The 12,961-nt window shown below is 47.8% G+C and overlaps 1 protein-coding gene across 4 annotated transcripts in view; it reads left to right on the forward strand.

Moving 5' to 3' along the window:
- Positions 1-12,306, forward strand: part of Rbm20 (RNA binding motif protein 20) — a 185,159-nt gene extending 172,853 nt beyond the window's left edge. For all 4 annotated transcript variants that reach the window (XM_048807318.1, XM_048807322.1, XM_048807319.1 and 1 more), the window contains exons 13-14: positions 5,214-5,335; positions 9,282-12,306. In XM_048807318.1, coding sequence (XP_048663275.1) covers positions 5,214-5,335; positions 9,282-9,392 — 233 coding nt within the window. In that variant the 3' untranslated portion in view covers positions 9,393-12,306. The remainder of the gene's footprint in view (positions 1-5,213; positions 5,336-9,281) is intronic.
- Positions 12,307-12,961: the final 655 nt, after the last annotated feature.

Raw genomic sequence — 12,961 nt, forward strand, 5'->3', positions numbered from 1 at the left:
TTAAAAAAAAAAAAAAAAAAAAAAAAAAGACATTAGAATGAATCACGATGCTCCCCGACACTGTACCGGGCACGGTAGGGCAACCCATCGAGGGTGTACCCCAAGTCTTGTGTCATCCAAGAACTTGAAATTCAATTGACACAAGCAAAAATTTAAAGGTAAATTCTTCTACCTTGTAATTCATCTTTGTATTATTGTTTTTTCATTACAGAAATTGTGAAAGATTATTGAAACACATTCAAACATTGATAACCACATGAAGTCAGTGTTCAAGGCCTTAGCTCATCTCCCCAGCCTCTCCCCAGCCTGCAGGCAGCCACTGTCAGGCCCACGGATAGTTTTTCTCGCACCAAAATAGGATCATGTTATTCACATCATGTTTCATGATTTGCTGTCTTCACTGAATAGTGGGTCTCAGAGATCTCTTTGTGTCGGTACACATGCTTTTTAACGGCTGCAAATATTCCATCTTAAAAACCCGTGCCGCAAATTGTTGATTCTTTCCTCCACTGGTGAGCGTTTCGGTTGTCTTCCATGTTTTTTTTTTTTTTTTTAATTTTTTTCTTTCCATGATGAAACGCTATCATCGCTGTTTTGATTGTCATTGCTCACCCTATAGACAGCCTTCCAATCCTTGGCATGTACTATTTCACTTAAACCTGTTCACAACACCCGTGAGGCAGGTGATGTCTTTATCCCTACTTTACAGTTCAGGAACCTGGGATGCAGACTCACAGAACTAATGATTGGCAAAGACTGGAGTCAGGATTCAAATTCTAGAACCATGTTCTACCATGTTCTCACCTCTTTCCCTGTTGCCCTCCAGATGTGCTTGTTCCGTCACCTTTGAATGGCTGCCAACACTGCTGTGGGACTGGGTGCTAGCAGCAGACAGGGAGCTGTGGGCCATCTGTATTTCCATTTAAAATTTTTATAATTGTTACAAAATTGCACTTCAAAAAGATGATATCAGTTTTCACTCACCTTGAAGGAGAGTTCCTATTCCCCACCTCCTTGCCGACTTTGGTGTTTTTAGCTTGCAATCTTGGCCAGGCTGTTACAAGGAAAATGATATCCCATTTTTTAAAATTGTTACATTGAGGTATAATTGACATACAATGGAGTGCACATATTTAAAGGTGCAGTGTGATGGGTTTTGACATGTGTATGTACCTGTGAGACCATCGCCACAATCAAGGTACTGGACATGTTCATCACCCCCAAATTTCCTGAGATTCCCTATAATCCCCCCCCGCCCCCCACCTCAGTCCCCAGGCAGCTATTTATCTGCTTTCTGACATTTAAATATTTGTTTGCATTTTCTAGAGTTTTATATAAAGGAAACCCTATAGTATATTGTAGGTTTGCCCATCTGCTTTTATTTCCCCTAATAAGAAGATACATCTGTGGGGAGGAGAGTTTTGATAGTTTGTTTCTTTTGTTGTTGAGGAAAACTGCCTTCCGGATGTGGATACATCACATTCTGTTGATTCATTTACTTAGTCTGGGTTGTTTTTCGATTGAGACAGATTGTCTTCAGTTAGCTTAGAGGCCCCTTAGCTCATTAGAACCGACATGATTCTATTTTTCTGTGATTAAGAGGTGAGAAAACTGAAGTCTGGAGACTTTCTCAAGTTCATACAGCAAGTTCAACTTCAAACTCAGGATGTCTGCTCTCTGACCACCCTGCCCTCCTGTCCTCCAAAGGGGCAAGAGTTATCTCTAACATGTAGGTTCAGAATCATTTCAGGCAACAACAGTGCAGTGTTCAAAAGGCAGTTTCTGTGCAGAAGTTAAGAGCACAGACTGTGGTGTCTGGTTCCCAGGGTTCAGATCCCGCCTCTACCACCTAATGGCTGAGTGACAAAGAACAACTCATTTCACCTCCGCTTGGGTTTCTTCCCCTATAAATCACAGTAATAGAAACCTGCCACACAGAGTTATTTTGAGGACTGAAGGAACGGATCTGCGTGAGGGCTTGGTGCCTGCCAGTAGGAGGTACTTACTAAGGGTTATCTATTGTGACTGTTTATTCATGAAATAGTCTTTGAGACCTACTATGCTTCCTACCTACTGGGGTTGTGAACCCTTGGCCCTCCAAGACTGGTCCCTGCTTGCAGAGAGATTTCCAGGGAGGTGACATCATTTTCAGATTTTGTCTCTGAGAAGAGTAGGGAGGTGAAATGAGGGGTGCCAAGGACTAGGCACCCCATTGGGAGGAAAGGGAGGTCAGTCCTGTTGCCAGACGCTGGGGCAGGCGTGGCTGGGGCGGGAGCTGCTCATGTGATTGAGGCAGGCTCTGTGTGACCCCAGGCAGACGGAGCCTGCCAAGGCCTGCTCTTCCCAGGACCCAACAGCACTGCGGATAAAAAGTGAGCTTCCCCTCCCTGCACACCAGGCTTCGCTAGGATGGCAGAGTCATAATTACCCTGCCAGGAGCTATTATTAGAAGGCAAATGCAGCTTTAATGACTGTACTTAACAGAGGCTGAAAACTGGGAGGACTGAGTGACTCCAGAGCACGGTGGGGCCACAGCCGTGTTTCTGGGGTGCTGGCCACTCCATGATCCCACATTCTAGAGGCCCCTTGAAGCAGTGGTATGGCCACATGGTGCCTGCATCATTCCCACTTAATCTGAGTGGACCACCAGTCTTTGGGGGATTCTCCTGCCCTAGCTTCTCTTTCCCTGTCCTTGGACAGTGATCCAACCTACTGGGCGGGGCCAGAGAAGAAAGTTGATACAAACTGTAGATCCAGTTCTCTCAGTGGCTTTGGGGAAGGGTGGGGGCAGGCAAGAGGGCCAGTAATTAGGCACTTGGCTTCTGTGAAGAAATATTTAACATGTGTTTCCGAACGAATACAGGAAAACTGACAGGTGCTTCCCATGGCATCATATGTGGTCTGATTATTCCTATTTTACAGATAAGGAAACCAAGCTCAGAGAGGTTAATTAATGTGCCCAAGGTCACACAGCGTAGGTAAAAGAGCTAGGCTTATCTCACTCTAAATGCCATATTTTCTCCACTGTACTGTGGTTTCTTCCAAGTCTCCCCTTGCCTGCCTTTTGGCAATGGAAGCCTTTGTTGAAGTGAAATCTCACCCAGAACCCCATAGATGATAGCTGGGCAGCTCAGATTGCAAGGCACAGCAGCTGCCAGCTCAGTTCTTGCTTCAGGCTCTGTGGGAACTCCTGAGGCAGCTGCACCCCTTCTGGGGGTCTCAAGACAGGGACTGAGAGGCTTGGCCAGGGCCTGCAGTGGAAACTCCAGGGCTCTGTTCCAGGCCACCCTGTTGGCCTGCAGGGTCTGGTGTGGGACAGAGGATGGGACTGATCAAAGCCCTCTGCCCGTGGATTGTGTGGGCCCCAGGAGCAGCCAGCCCTGTTGTAGGTGGCCCTGGGGGAAGGAGGCGGGCCTTGCCTAAAGCTCTTCCTCAGCAACAGCAGGAGCTTATTTGTGAGGTGGAGGGGACAGCTGGCCCAGGAAAGGCCACAAGTCCTTCTGCAGTCAGGGTTGGGGGAAGGAGAAGGGGAAGGACACTCAGCCCCCTCTGGGCAGCTGGACCTAAGGGACACCTGCTCACTACTGCTGCCGACTGGGGGGGGGGGGCTCTGCCGGCCAGCCATGTGGCAGTGAGAGAAAACCCAGGCTGAGGAGGCCTCAGGGCCCAAACCACAGTGCAGTCATGGTCAAGGCAGGCCGCGGGCAGCCAGGGGCCTCCTGGGTTCTCTCCCTCTCTCCTCTTCTCTGTCAGGGCTGTCCCTTAGCACTAATAAGTGGCTATACTGAGATGGGAAAAGTTCTAATTACAAGTCCAGGCTGCTTCTCTATGACAGGGTCTCCTAGGCACTTAGCTCAGAGGAGGAAAGTGAGGGGGGGCGGCTGGGGTTGTGGTCAGGAGTAGACTCAGAGCCCTCATCAGTGGGAGCTTGTCCTTTCTCTCCCTGTAAGGAGAAGCTGTGTTCCTCTCTCCCTTCTGCCCAGCGTGCCTGATCTCTTGGCTCTGCCTACCTTAGCAGAGGAGCCATGGTATCTGCTCACACATAGAGCATGTCCCCCAACCTGCAGGTGGGACCCGAGAGCCTGAGCCTTAGCCCCTGGGGTCCTGCTTGTCACAATCCTTACACCTGCTGTCTTGATGGAGCTTTGCAGCACAGGACACAGGGTGTGTGTTCTTCTGACCCTGATTTTCAGGAGAGGAAACCGGGCCCTGGGTTCAGCTAACTTGTCCCAATTTGCATAGACTCTATCTGGCCTAGACCCTCTCAGACCTGGGCTCGCTCCATTCCCCTGACCAAGTCTTCAAGAGGGAAACCATGACCTCCCAAACACCCTCACAGAAGCTGGACTAGCCACCATTGCTTCAAAAATGAATCCTTTGACTGTGACACTGTCACTTCACTGTGGTTGGGGTGTGTGTGTGTGTGTGGGGGGGTGTCTTTTGTATCAAAAAGCCTCCCAGAATTCCAGGACTTATATTTTTAAAAATCACAAAGGAAATGCCGTTGACTGATGGATCAGATGTAAAGATGGGAGGAAGGTGGTAAAATGTGTAAGATACACTTGTCGGCGAAAAAGGGAGGATGCAGGATTGCATGTAGGGTATGATTAAAAGTGCAGAGAGAGAGAGAGAGAAAGAAAGAAAGAAAGAAGCTCTACATGGAGATAAATCACATGAAAGGAAACTGGGTTGATCTTTTTTTCCCTTCACTTTTAGTTATTTAAGCATTTTTCTTTAATGAACATGTGTCTGAAATAAACAAAATTGAGAGAATTTTTTTTCAGAATCCTGGTCACAATAGCTTCAGAGAAGGGTATAGTGTGGAGAAATGAAATCCCAAAGCAATGAAATATCAGAAACGTCCTTCCTCCATCTTTCCCTGAAAGCAAGTTGGTGTAGGAGAGTCTGCCTGGCTTCCCAGAGGCAAGACGCAGAGCATGTGATTGCTAAGCACTCGCCACCTCATGTGGAGCACAGCCCCTACCTCCACAGCATCCCCCACCCCCACCCCATGAAGGAAGCAGGGGCTGCCTCTTTGTGACTGTTTTGCAAATGAGGCGACTGAGGTAAGGCTTGGAGAAGCCAGGGAACCAGCCAAGGTCAACATCAAGTGAGGTGGAGCTCCGTGCTCTGGATCTCTCGGGTGGCTGACTGGACCCGGGGCCTCCCACCACTTTCCTAACACCTGCCTGTTCCTCCCCATCCTCCCTCAGGTGTGGAGTTTGTGGTTCCCAGGACTGGATTTTATTGCAAGCTGTGTGGGCTGTTCTACACAAGCGAAGAGGCGGCGAAGGTGAGCCACTGTCGCAGCGCTGTCCACTACAGGAACTTACAGGTAACCACCGGCCTTCCTTGCTCAGCACTCTCTGGGATTCCCCCTTCTCTGTGCTCAGGCCAGGCATCCAGAGTCTCTGGCCTTGCTTGCCTCTGACTGCTGCTGCCACCCACGAGGCATACCCAAGGCACAGAGACTTTCATTCCCCAGGCAGGCCCTTCAGGTCTGCTTCTGTGAGTTTCTATGTCCTCCTCCCATGTGGATAACCCCTGACTACACCAGGCCATGCCACCCGGTGGCTCCCAGAGCATCCGTCTCACCTTTAGTACTTACATCTTTAGTTTGGGCTTGCTTTTTAAATAGCTGCCTCCCCAGCTAGACAGAATAGCTTGAGTCTCCTGGCCCAAGGCTGGGGCTGACCTCTTTCCACCAGACCTGGTGGTTCTAGCTACACCTGGACTGACCATAAGGTGTCTTAAAAATCAATGAACTATGGTGGTATGTTTCTGTTTCTCTTCCACTGTGCAGGTAGCCCTCTTTGCTAGAATGAAAAACATGATTGTGTTCCAGTTAATGTTCATCCAGATAGCCAGTAATTATTACAGGCAGATTATGAACCTGACACTGGAGATACAGCCACAGAAACAGAAAAATCCCTGTCCTCAAGGGGCTTCCATTTTAGTGTAGGAGACAAACAATAAATTAAAATAAATATGGATATAGTATATGAAAAGATTACATATGAAAATATACTATATACCATATTTCATCCAATTGAATCTGCCATCATTTGTGAGACACTGTTTTTGTTTATGTGTGTGGTACTAGGGGTTGAACACAGGGCCTCGAGCAAACCAAGCACACACTTTGCCCTTGAGCTACATCCTCAGCCCCAAGACACCACTTTTTGATATCAACTAGAAAAAGCTATACTGCGAATTCAACAGTAAGACTCCATCAACTGTAAAAGGCATTGTGATTTCAGAGATGTTAACGTATTTTAAAAAATCAATGAACTATGGTAGTGTGTTCTATAATGTAGACCTACCTAATATAGATTATGTTTGAATGGGGATTTCATGATTAACTTCTGGTGCAGGCTAGGTTTTAGCAACTGAACAGACAGGTATGAACATCTCAAGGAACTTTCCATTTTTACTATAAGCAGCAAGTCGTGGTTTACTCTACAAGCTCAGGTCAAAAAGTCCCCATAGTATCTGTGCCCTAATTCCAAGCCCCATAGCATCTGCACCCTAATTCCAAACCAAGCATTACTATTTCAGTTAAATTGTTAGAGTGGCTTATCTGGTTGTACTTCACCAGGGATGTGAACAGGAATTTCCTGGACAATATTTTTGAAAGTACATGTACTAGGTCAGATATTGAGTAGAGTTGAGGGCAGGGAGTGGACAGGAATATATAATTTGAGAAATTTCCCCAGACAATTGGAATATGCATCCTGTGTTAAGAAACTCAGCTGGGCATGGTGATTCATGCCTGTAATCCCAGAAAATCAGGAGCCTGAGGCAGGAAGATCGAAAGTTAGAGACCAGTCTCAGCTACTTAGACCCTCAGCAACTTAGCAAGACCCTGTTTCAAAATTAAGAAAAAAAAAGAACTAGGGATGTAGTTCAGGTAAAGTGCCCTTGGGTTCAATCCCTAGTACCAAAAAATAAAAAGATTAAAAAAAAAAACCTCAGATGTGGGTTGACTCTCATTTTATAACAAGGATACAGGCTCATAGAGAAGCCTATGATTTGTCAAAGGCCAGGCAGATAGTAAGTAACTGGGCCTAGATTGCCTGATTCTTAGTCACTTTCCTCTTTTTACTGTATTAACTGGGCTTGCAAATAGAGACATGTAACTTCACGGCCTGAGTCAGCATTTGTAAATCACTATCGTTGGCTGTGCCCAAACTCAGGCCGCTTAAGCCTCTTGATTTCCCTCTGGAGAGCAGAGCAGCTGCTCTGACCAAGGCAGCCACAGGTCCCACCTCTCCTGGGAAGTAGGGGGATAAAGCCTGAGTCGGCCAGAGAAGGGGGTTCACACTGGGATCCACAGAGCCAACTGAGGACAGTCATCCAGTCTGAAGATATCATTGCCCTCTTCCCAACACAATGAGAACTATGAAATGGCAGGGCTGGAAGGGTCCTGGAGATCATTTGATCTTGGTTTTCCCAAACCTTAGTCTGTGTCCCAGCTGGCATCTTTAAAAAGTGCATCTCCTTGGACCTCCCTGCCACCTGCCTTCTCATTGCCTCTAGGCTGGGCTCAAGAATTTGCATTTTAAACAATCTTTCCAGCAAGTTCTGATACCTTGATGGGAGAATCTTTTATTTTATCCTGCATTCCCAGACACCAAGCAGTTCGAGGTCATTGTCGTTCAGAGAGTTCAGATTTGCCAGGGCCTATTTTTGTTTTGTTTTTGTTTTGTTTTTGTTGTTTGTTTGTTTTGTTTTGTTTGCAGGCCAGTAGACCATGCTGTGTTCTGGGCCTCTGTGCCAAACCCCAGGCAGACTCCTCTCCCTTAGCTAGCCAGAACCACTTCTGTGGTCCCCAGCCACCCGGTGCAGACATTGGCTAAGCCCCTCATGCAGACCAACCACAGTTCAGGTTTCCTTGGAGCATCTGTCAGGAGCTGGAAGCCTCCACCGGAGTCCTCCTGGATAGGGTTTCTGTCGGTGGCCTTTTTAGAATGTCTGTGTCCGTACAGCTCCATCTGTCCAACTCCAAATTACACATGTGAATAGTGAAGAATTCAGACCCAAGCAGCAGGTGCTGGCTGACACCTAAGTCAGGCAACTTGTAAAGTTAACACCCAACAGGAGGCCTTGAGGTAGGGCCGGATCACGCTTGGAGCAGAGAGCAGGGGGAAGGAGCCTCCATGCCCTCCAAGGCACCCCTGCTACGCCCCACTCCTGGCACTGAGAGAATCCACCCAAAGTGGTGTGGAACGGCAGGTGGAGGCTGCACTAGACAGAAAGTGGACATGGGCGTGGCTCCAGGACCCGGAGAGGAGCAGGCCCATACTTGTTGCACTCCATTGGCCACCTCCCCTTCCTGGCTGAAGCAGAGGAGAGACCAGGCTCCCCAGCAGCAACCAGGCCCACAGACACCTGCAGTAGCCTCTGTCCCTGTCAGGCTGCACCCACCTCCAAAAGCCATAGTCTCATCCCGGGGGAGGGGTGAGGAAAAACTATTGCTTCTACTTAACAGATTAGGAACCTGAGGCTGAGAGAAGATGAGGGACTTCTCCAAATCATTAGCACCCCTAATGAGAAAGATTGATATTCCCGAGCGCTCACTCTGTGCCTGGCACCATGCCAAATGCTTTGTGTTGCCTCTCATGGACTTCACAGCAGTCCTGTGCCAGGTCCCCACTGTTACCTTCACTTCACACCTGTCGGGGATATTCAGTCACTTGCCTGCTGAGAGCCAGGATTTGAACGTAGGTCACCAGATGGCAGAGCCTTTAACATTTAACCTCTGTGCTGGACCAACCTTTTCTGACCTCTAGTCCAGAGCTCTTCCCACAGTCCTTGCTGTGCCCTGACACAGTCAGAGGACCCAGCTGGGGTCCCAGGCCTCTCCTATTCCTGTGTCTCTGCATGGACTCCAGAACCAGCAACCCCAGCCGGTTCTTGGTGCTTGGCCAGAGCATTAGCTGTGAGCACTTTGTGAGCCATGGAGGCAACCCCCAGCCGCAGAGCAGATGGGCCCATTTCAATCCATCATGGACCTCCAGGAGTGTGTGTAAGCCAAGCAGTTAGAATGAGCTTGGTGCCAGATCAGGGTGGCAGTGGTTTGCATCTACACTTTGTACTTTTTCCATGAGAGATTCACATTATTTGTAAACTAACATAATGGGGTCCTATAGCCCCACAAGTAACTGGCAACAGGAGAGGGTGGTCCACTCACTGGGCCCAGGCACACCCCTTCCTCTCCTCCCTCCTCAGGTCACCACTGACATCTCCCTGCCTCTTTTGTCCCTCTTTCCTCATCACAGAAATACTTGTCGCAGTTGGCAGAGGAGGGCCTGAAGGAGACAGAGGGGGCAGGCAGCCCCAGGCCTGAGGACGGCGGAATCGTGCCGCACTTTGAAAGGAAGAGGCTCTGATGTTGCTGCTGCTGCTGCTGCTGCTGGAAGGTAGAAGAGGAGGCCTGCAGAGGCTGGGCCTCCCCGACAGGACTAAAGCAGAGAGGAAGAAAAACCAGGCAGTGCACGCTGCCTGAGACTCATTAAAAACCCCTAAAGTGTCTCCATGAGCCAAGGCACCCTCAACTCTCTCCCTCTGGACCCCAGTTTCTCTCTCACAATCGTTCAATTTGCTTTTCTCTCTTCCTCTTGCTCCCTCCCCCATCTTCTTCCTCCTGTGCCAAGAATCATTTCCTTTTCATAAAATCCAACTTCTCAGGGATTTTCAGAGTGTTTAAATTCTTGATGGGATATAACAGGTCAGGCCAGACTGAGTCATGCAAGGAAGAGGTTTAATGGAAACCCTGGGTCAGGAGAGTTCTTTCTGGGAATCTGCAGCAAGAGTCTCAGCCTGGCATCTCTATGTCCCTTGGGTGTCCTGTGTTGGGGAGCCCAGTCCTGAGAGGAGCCACTAGAGAGAATCAGTTGACAGTAGCAGAGAGTGGCTTCATTAACCGCTCCTTTCGGCTGAACCCCACTTTTTTGAAAAGTCCCTATTATAAATAGCTCTTTCTCCTCGCAGTTTTTCTAGAAATCCACCAGATTGAAATGACTTAAAGTAAAATCAGCTTGATTTTATGAAGAAAAGAGCCCTGCATGGTTGAAGCTCTGATAAATTCTGAAGTTATATCCTACCTCTCAATTTCAGAGATTGTCAGGATTTGTTCTATTCTGGACAGTGATTCTGGTATAGATTCATTTTTCACTAAAAATGAGGACAGGAGTGTCTTTTCCCTTCAGTTGGAACAGCAAACTGATGTGGGCTCTGGTTGAACGGCTGGCCTCTGCCATGTGGCATTGGCAGGAGAGATGCCAAAACCAGGAACCGGCATCTGTCCTTGACTCACCCTGGGTGCCTGCCCTCAGGGGGTCCAGGGACCTCACAAGTGGGGAGGTTTCAAAATGATCCCTCTGTGGCGGGGAGCTAAGAGAAGGCCACAGGACTGAAGAGTGGCTTGAGGTTTGCCAGGTATTTGTAGGTGGGTCCTTTCCAGCTGGGCAGAAGATGCAGTGCTGCTCCAGGCTGACCAGATGTACAGACTCTGAGGTCAAAACGTTACGAAGAACAGAAGAGCCCTTATTTCCAATGGGGTCAGTGCCTTCGGGCCCCAGATAGGATGCAGGGTCTCAGCCTGACATTGCTGGAATAAATGAGGCTCTGCTAATGCCACGAGTGGAGCTCAGGAAGAAGAGAGCCAGTGCCCTTTCCAGGAGATGAGTTACTCCCCTGAAAGCGCCTCCACGGCTTAGTGCACTGGATGGGGACAAGAAAGATGGATGTCTGTCCCCTGGGAGCTTCCTGTTGTTTCTGTTCCTCCATGTGGGCAGGTAGACTGCGCAGGGATTATGTGGGGTTTATTTTCCCCCTTATTCTGCACCTTCTGTCTTCTGCACTAATGCAAGAAAGGTGGAATGATCTAGTTCAACGCTGACATGTGATCAATGAGGAAACCGAGGTACAGAAGAAACAAATGTAAAAATGGAAGCCGATCACGCATACTCCTTGAGGCACGCAGTCCCTGAGTGAAGAGAGAAGAGTGAAGGCACTTACCAGAGGAAAAGAGACCAGTTTGGACAGGAGTGGTGAGGAGAGGTTGGAAGAAGCAAGAAACCAGAGCCCAGCAGCAGGCCTAGGAGGCCTCAGGAAGGTTGGCATCACAAATAGAAAAGACCCCGAAGGCTATGGCTCAGCCCAGACTGTACCCCTGGCTCACCCCACAGGTTTTAATCCAGCATTCTGAACACCAGCCATTTCTCAGAAAACTGTTGATCCTGTGTGTCTTTATTTCCACTGAAGAGGATTCTGGGAGCAGCAGTTTGGCCCCTTCACTGAATCTTCCTGGGAAGAGCCTACCTCCTCTATCACAGGCTAGAGCTGAGCATTGTTATTAGAGAAACTGGATGTTTTATCCCCAGAAAGCAGGAGCAGACCTCATTAAATCCCCTGGCCCTCCACCCCTGCAGTGTCCTTGTGGAAATCCCTATGGTAGGTCCCCATACAATGCAATGGCTCCTTTTGTGGTAGACTGACCTTCATATTGGAAAGTTGGGGACAACCCCCGAGAGAGAGAGAGAGAGAGAGAGAGAGAGAGGAGAGTCTGTCTCTGCATTCAATTAGAACCTTCAGTTTAAAATCATCTGAGATCCTGTACTTGTATGTGTGTGTATATATATATATACACACATACACACACACACACACACACACACGTATTTATTTCTATTTATTTTTATACAGTTCCATTGGGATGGCCTGTCACAGACCCTATAATTTGCACTTTTTATTCCTATGTATGTCACATACAATGCAGTATATGAAAGGCAGCCAGGAAAATAATGATTTCTTTTGTAAAGCGTTTCTTCAGTGTTTTTGTCAACCATTTCAAAGTGTCTCCCCAAAAGGATGGCTCAAAAGAGGTTGCTACCTTGAGCAACAGATTCATTTGTGCCCTGGGTTAATACATCCGAAGACCTGGGTCATTATCTTTTCACTGTTAACACCTGGAATAAAATACATTCAGACAATACTCCCAAAGGATTTGGTGAACTTGATGTTGGTGTGAGCAGCAGCTGTTAATATCAGAGTTTCCCATTCTTGGACAGTCCGAGGTAGTGATCTGTTAGATTATACTTGAACTGGACCAGAGTTTGTTTTGTGAGTTGATGAGAAAAAAGAAAAACACTAGTTAATTTAAGTTTGAACTTGTAAAGTATTGAAATTTGTTGAGTGTCTTATAAATTGTCACCATTTTTCCTGATTTGTGTAACTGACCGCAATGTGTTTGTTTTTACAAAAGTGGGAAAAGATTTTTAATAAAGAGAATTTGAAAGCTTATAAGTGAGTGGCCATATGTCATGCAGGGGTCCTTCAGCATTTCGCTGTGGGTAGCTTACTCAGCTCAAAGATTGGGATCTGGTCCCTCTCTGATTCATGAATATTTAAAGTCTTGAACAAAAAGAACAAAACAGCTTCCATTTAGACTTCTGGTTAGGAAACCAGAGTGAATAAGAGATTCTTAGGGGCGAGGCTCTGGAGAATGAGCCTGAAGAAGCGGGAGGCTGCTGTCCCTTTTAGAGCTCAGGCAAACAATCTCTTGGCCTCTTACAAACCCCTAGCTTTGCTCCCCAGTGCACCCCAGCCTTCCGGTGACTGAACCCAGCTGTCCTGCACAATAATCAGGCCATCTCTGGTAGTTCCATGCACCATGAAAATGAAGATCTGATGGCCAGTACTGTAGTGGACATAGTAGGGCCAACAGAGGCCACATCCTGCCACTGTTAGCCCTGTGACTTTCTAAGGCCTGCTTCCTTAAGTGCATAAAAGGTAATGACATTACTCCCCTCCAAGGTTAGATAGTTAGTGTGAGAGCATTTGATACTCTGTAAAGCACCAAATCTCATCTGCCTTTGCAACCTGTGCTCTGTACATCAACCCTCCACATTTCAGGAGTTCTTAAGTTCTTTCTCAACCATTTCATTTCTCTCTCTCT

This window comes from Marmota marmota, unplaced genomic scaffold (assembly GCF_001458135.2).
Source record: "Marmota marmota marmota unplaced genomic scaffold, marMar, whole genome shotgun sequence".
Lineage (NCBI taxonomy): Eukaryota > Metazoa > Chordata > Mammalia > Rodentia > Sciuridae > Marmota > Marmota marmota.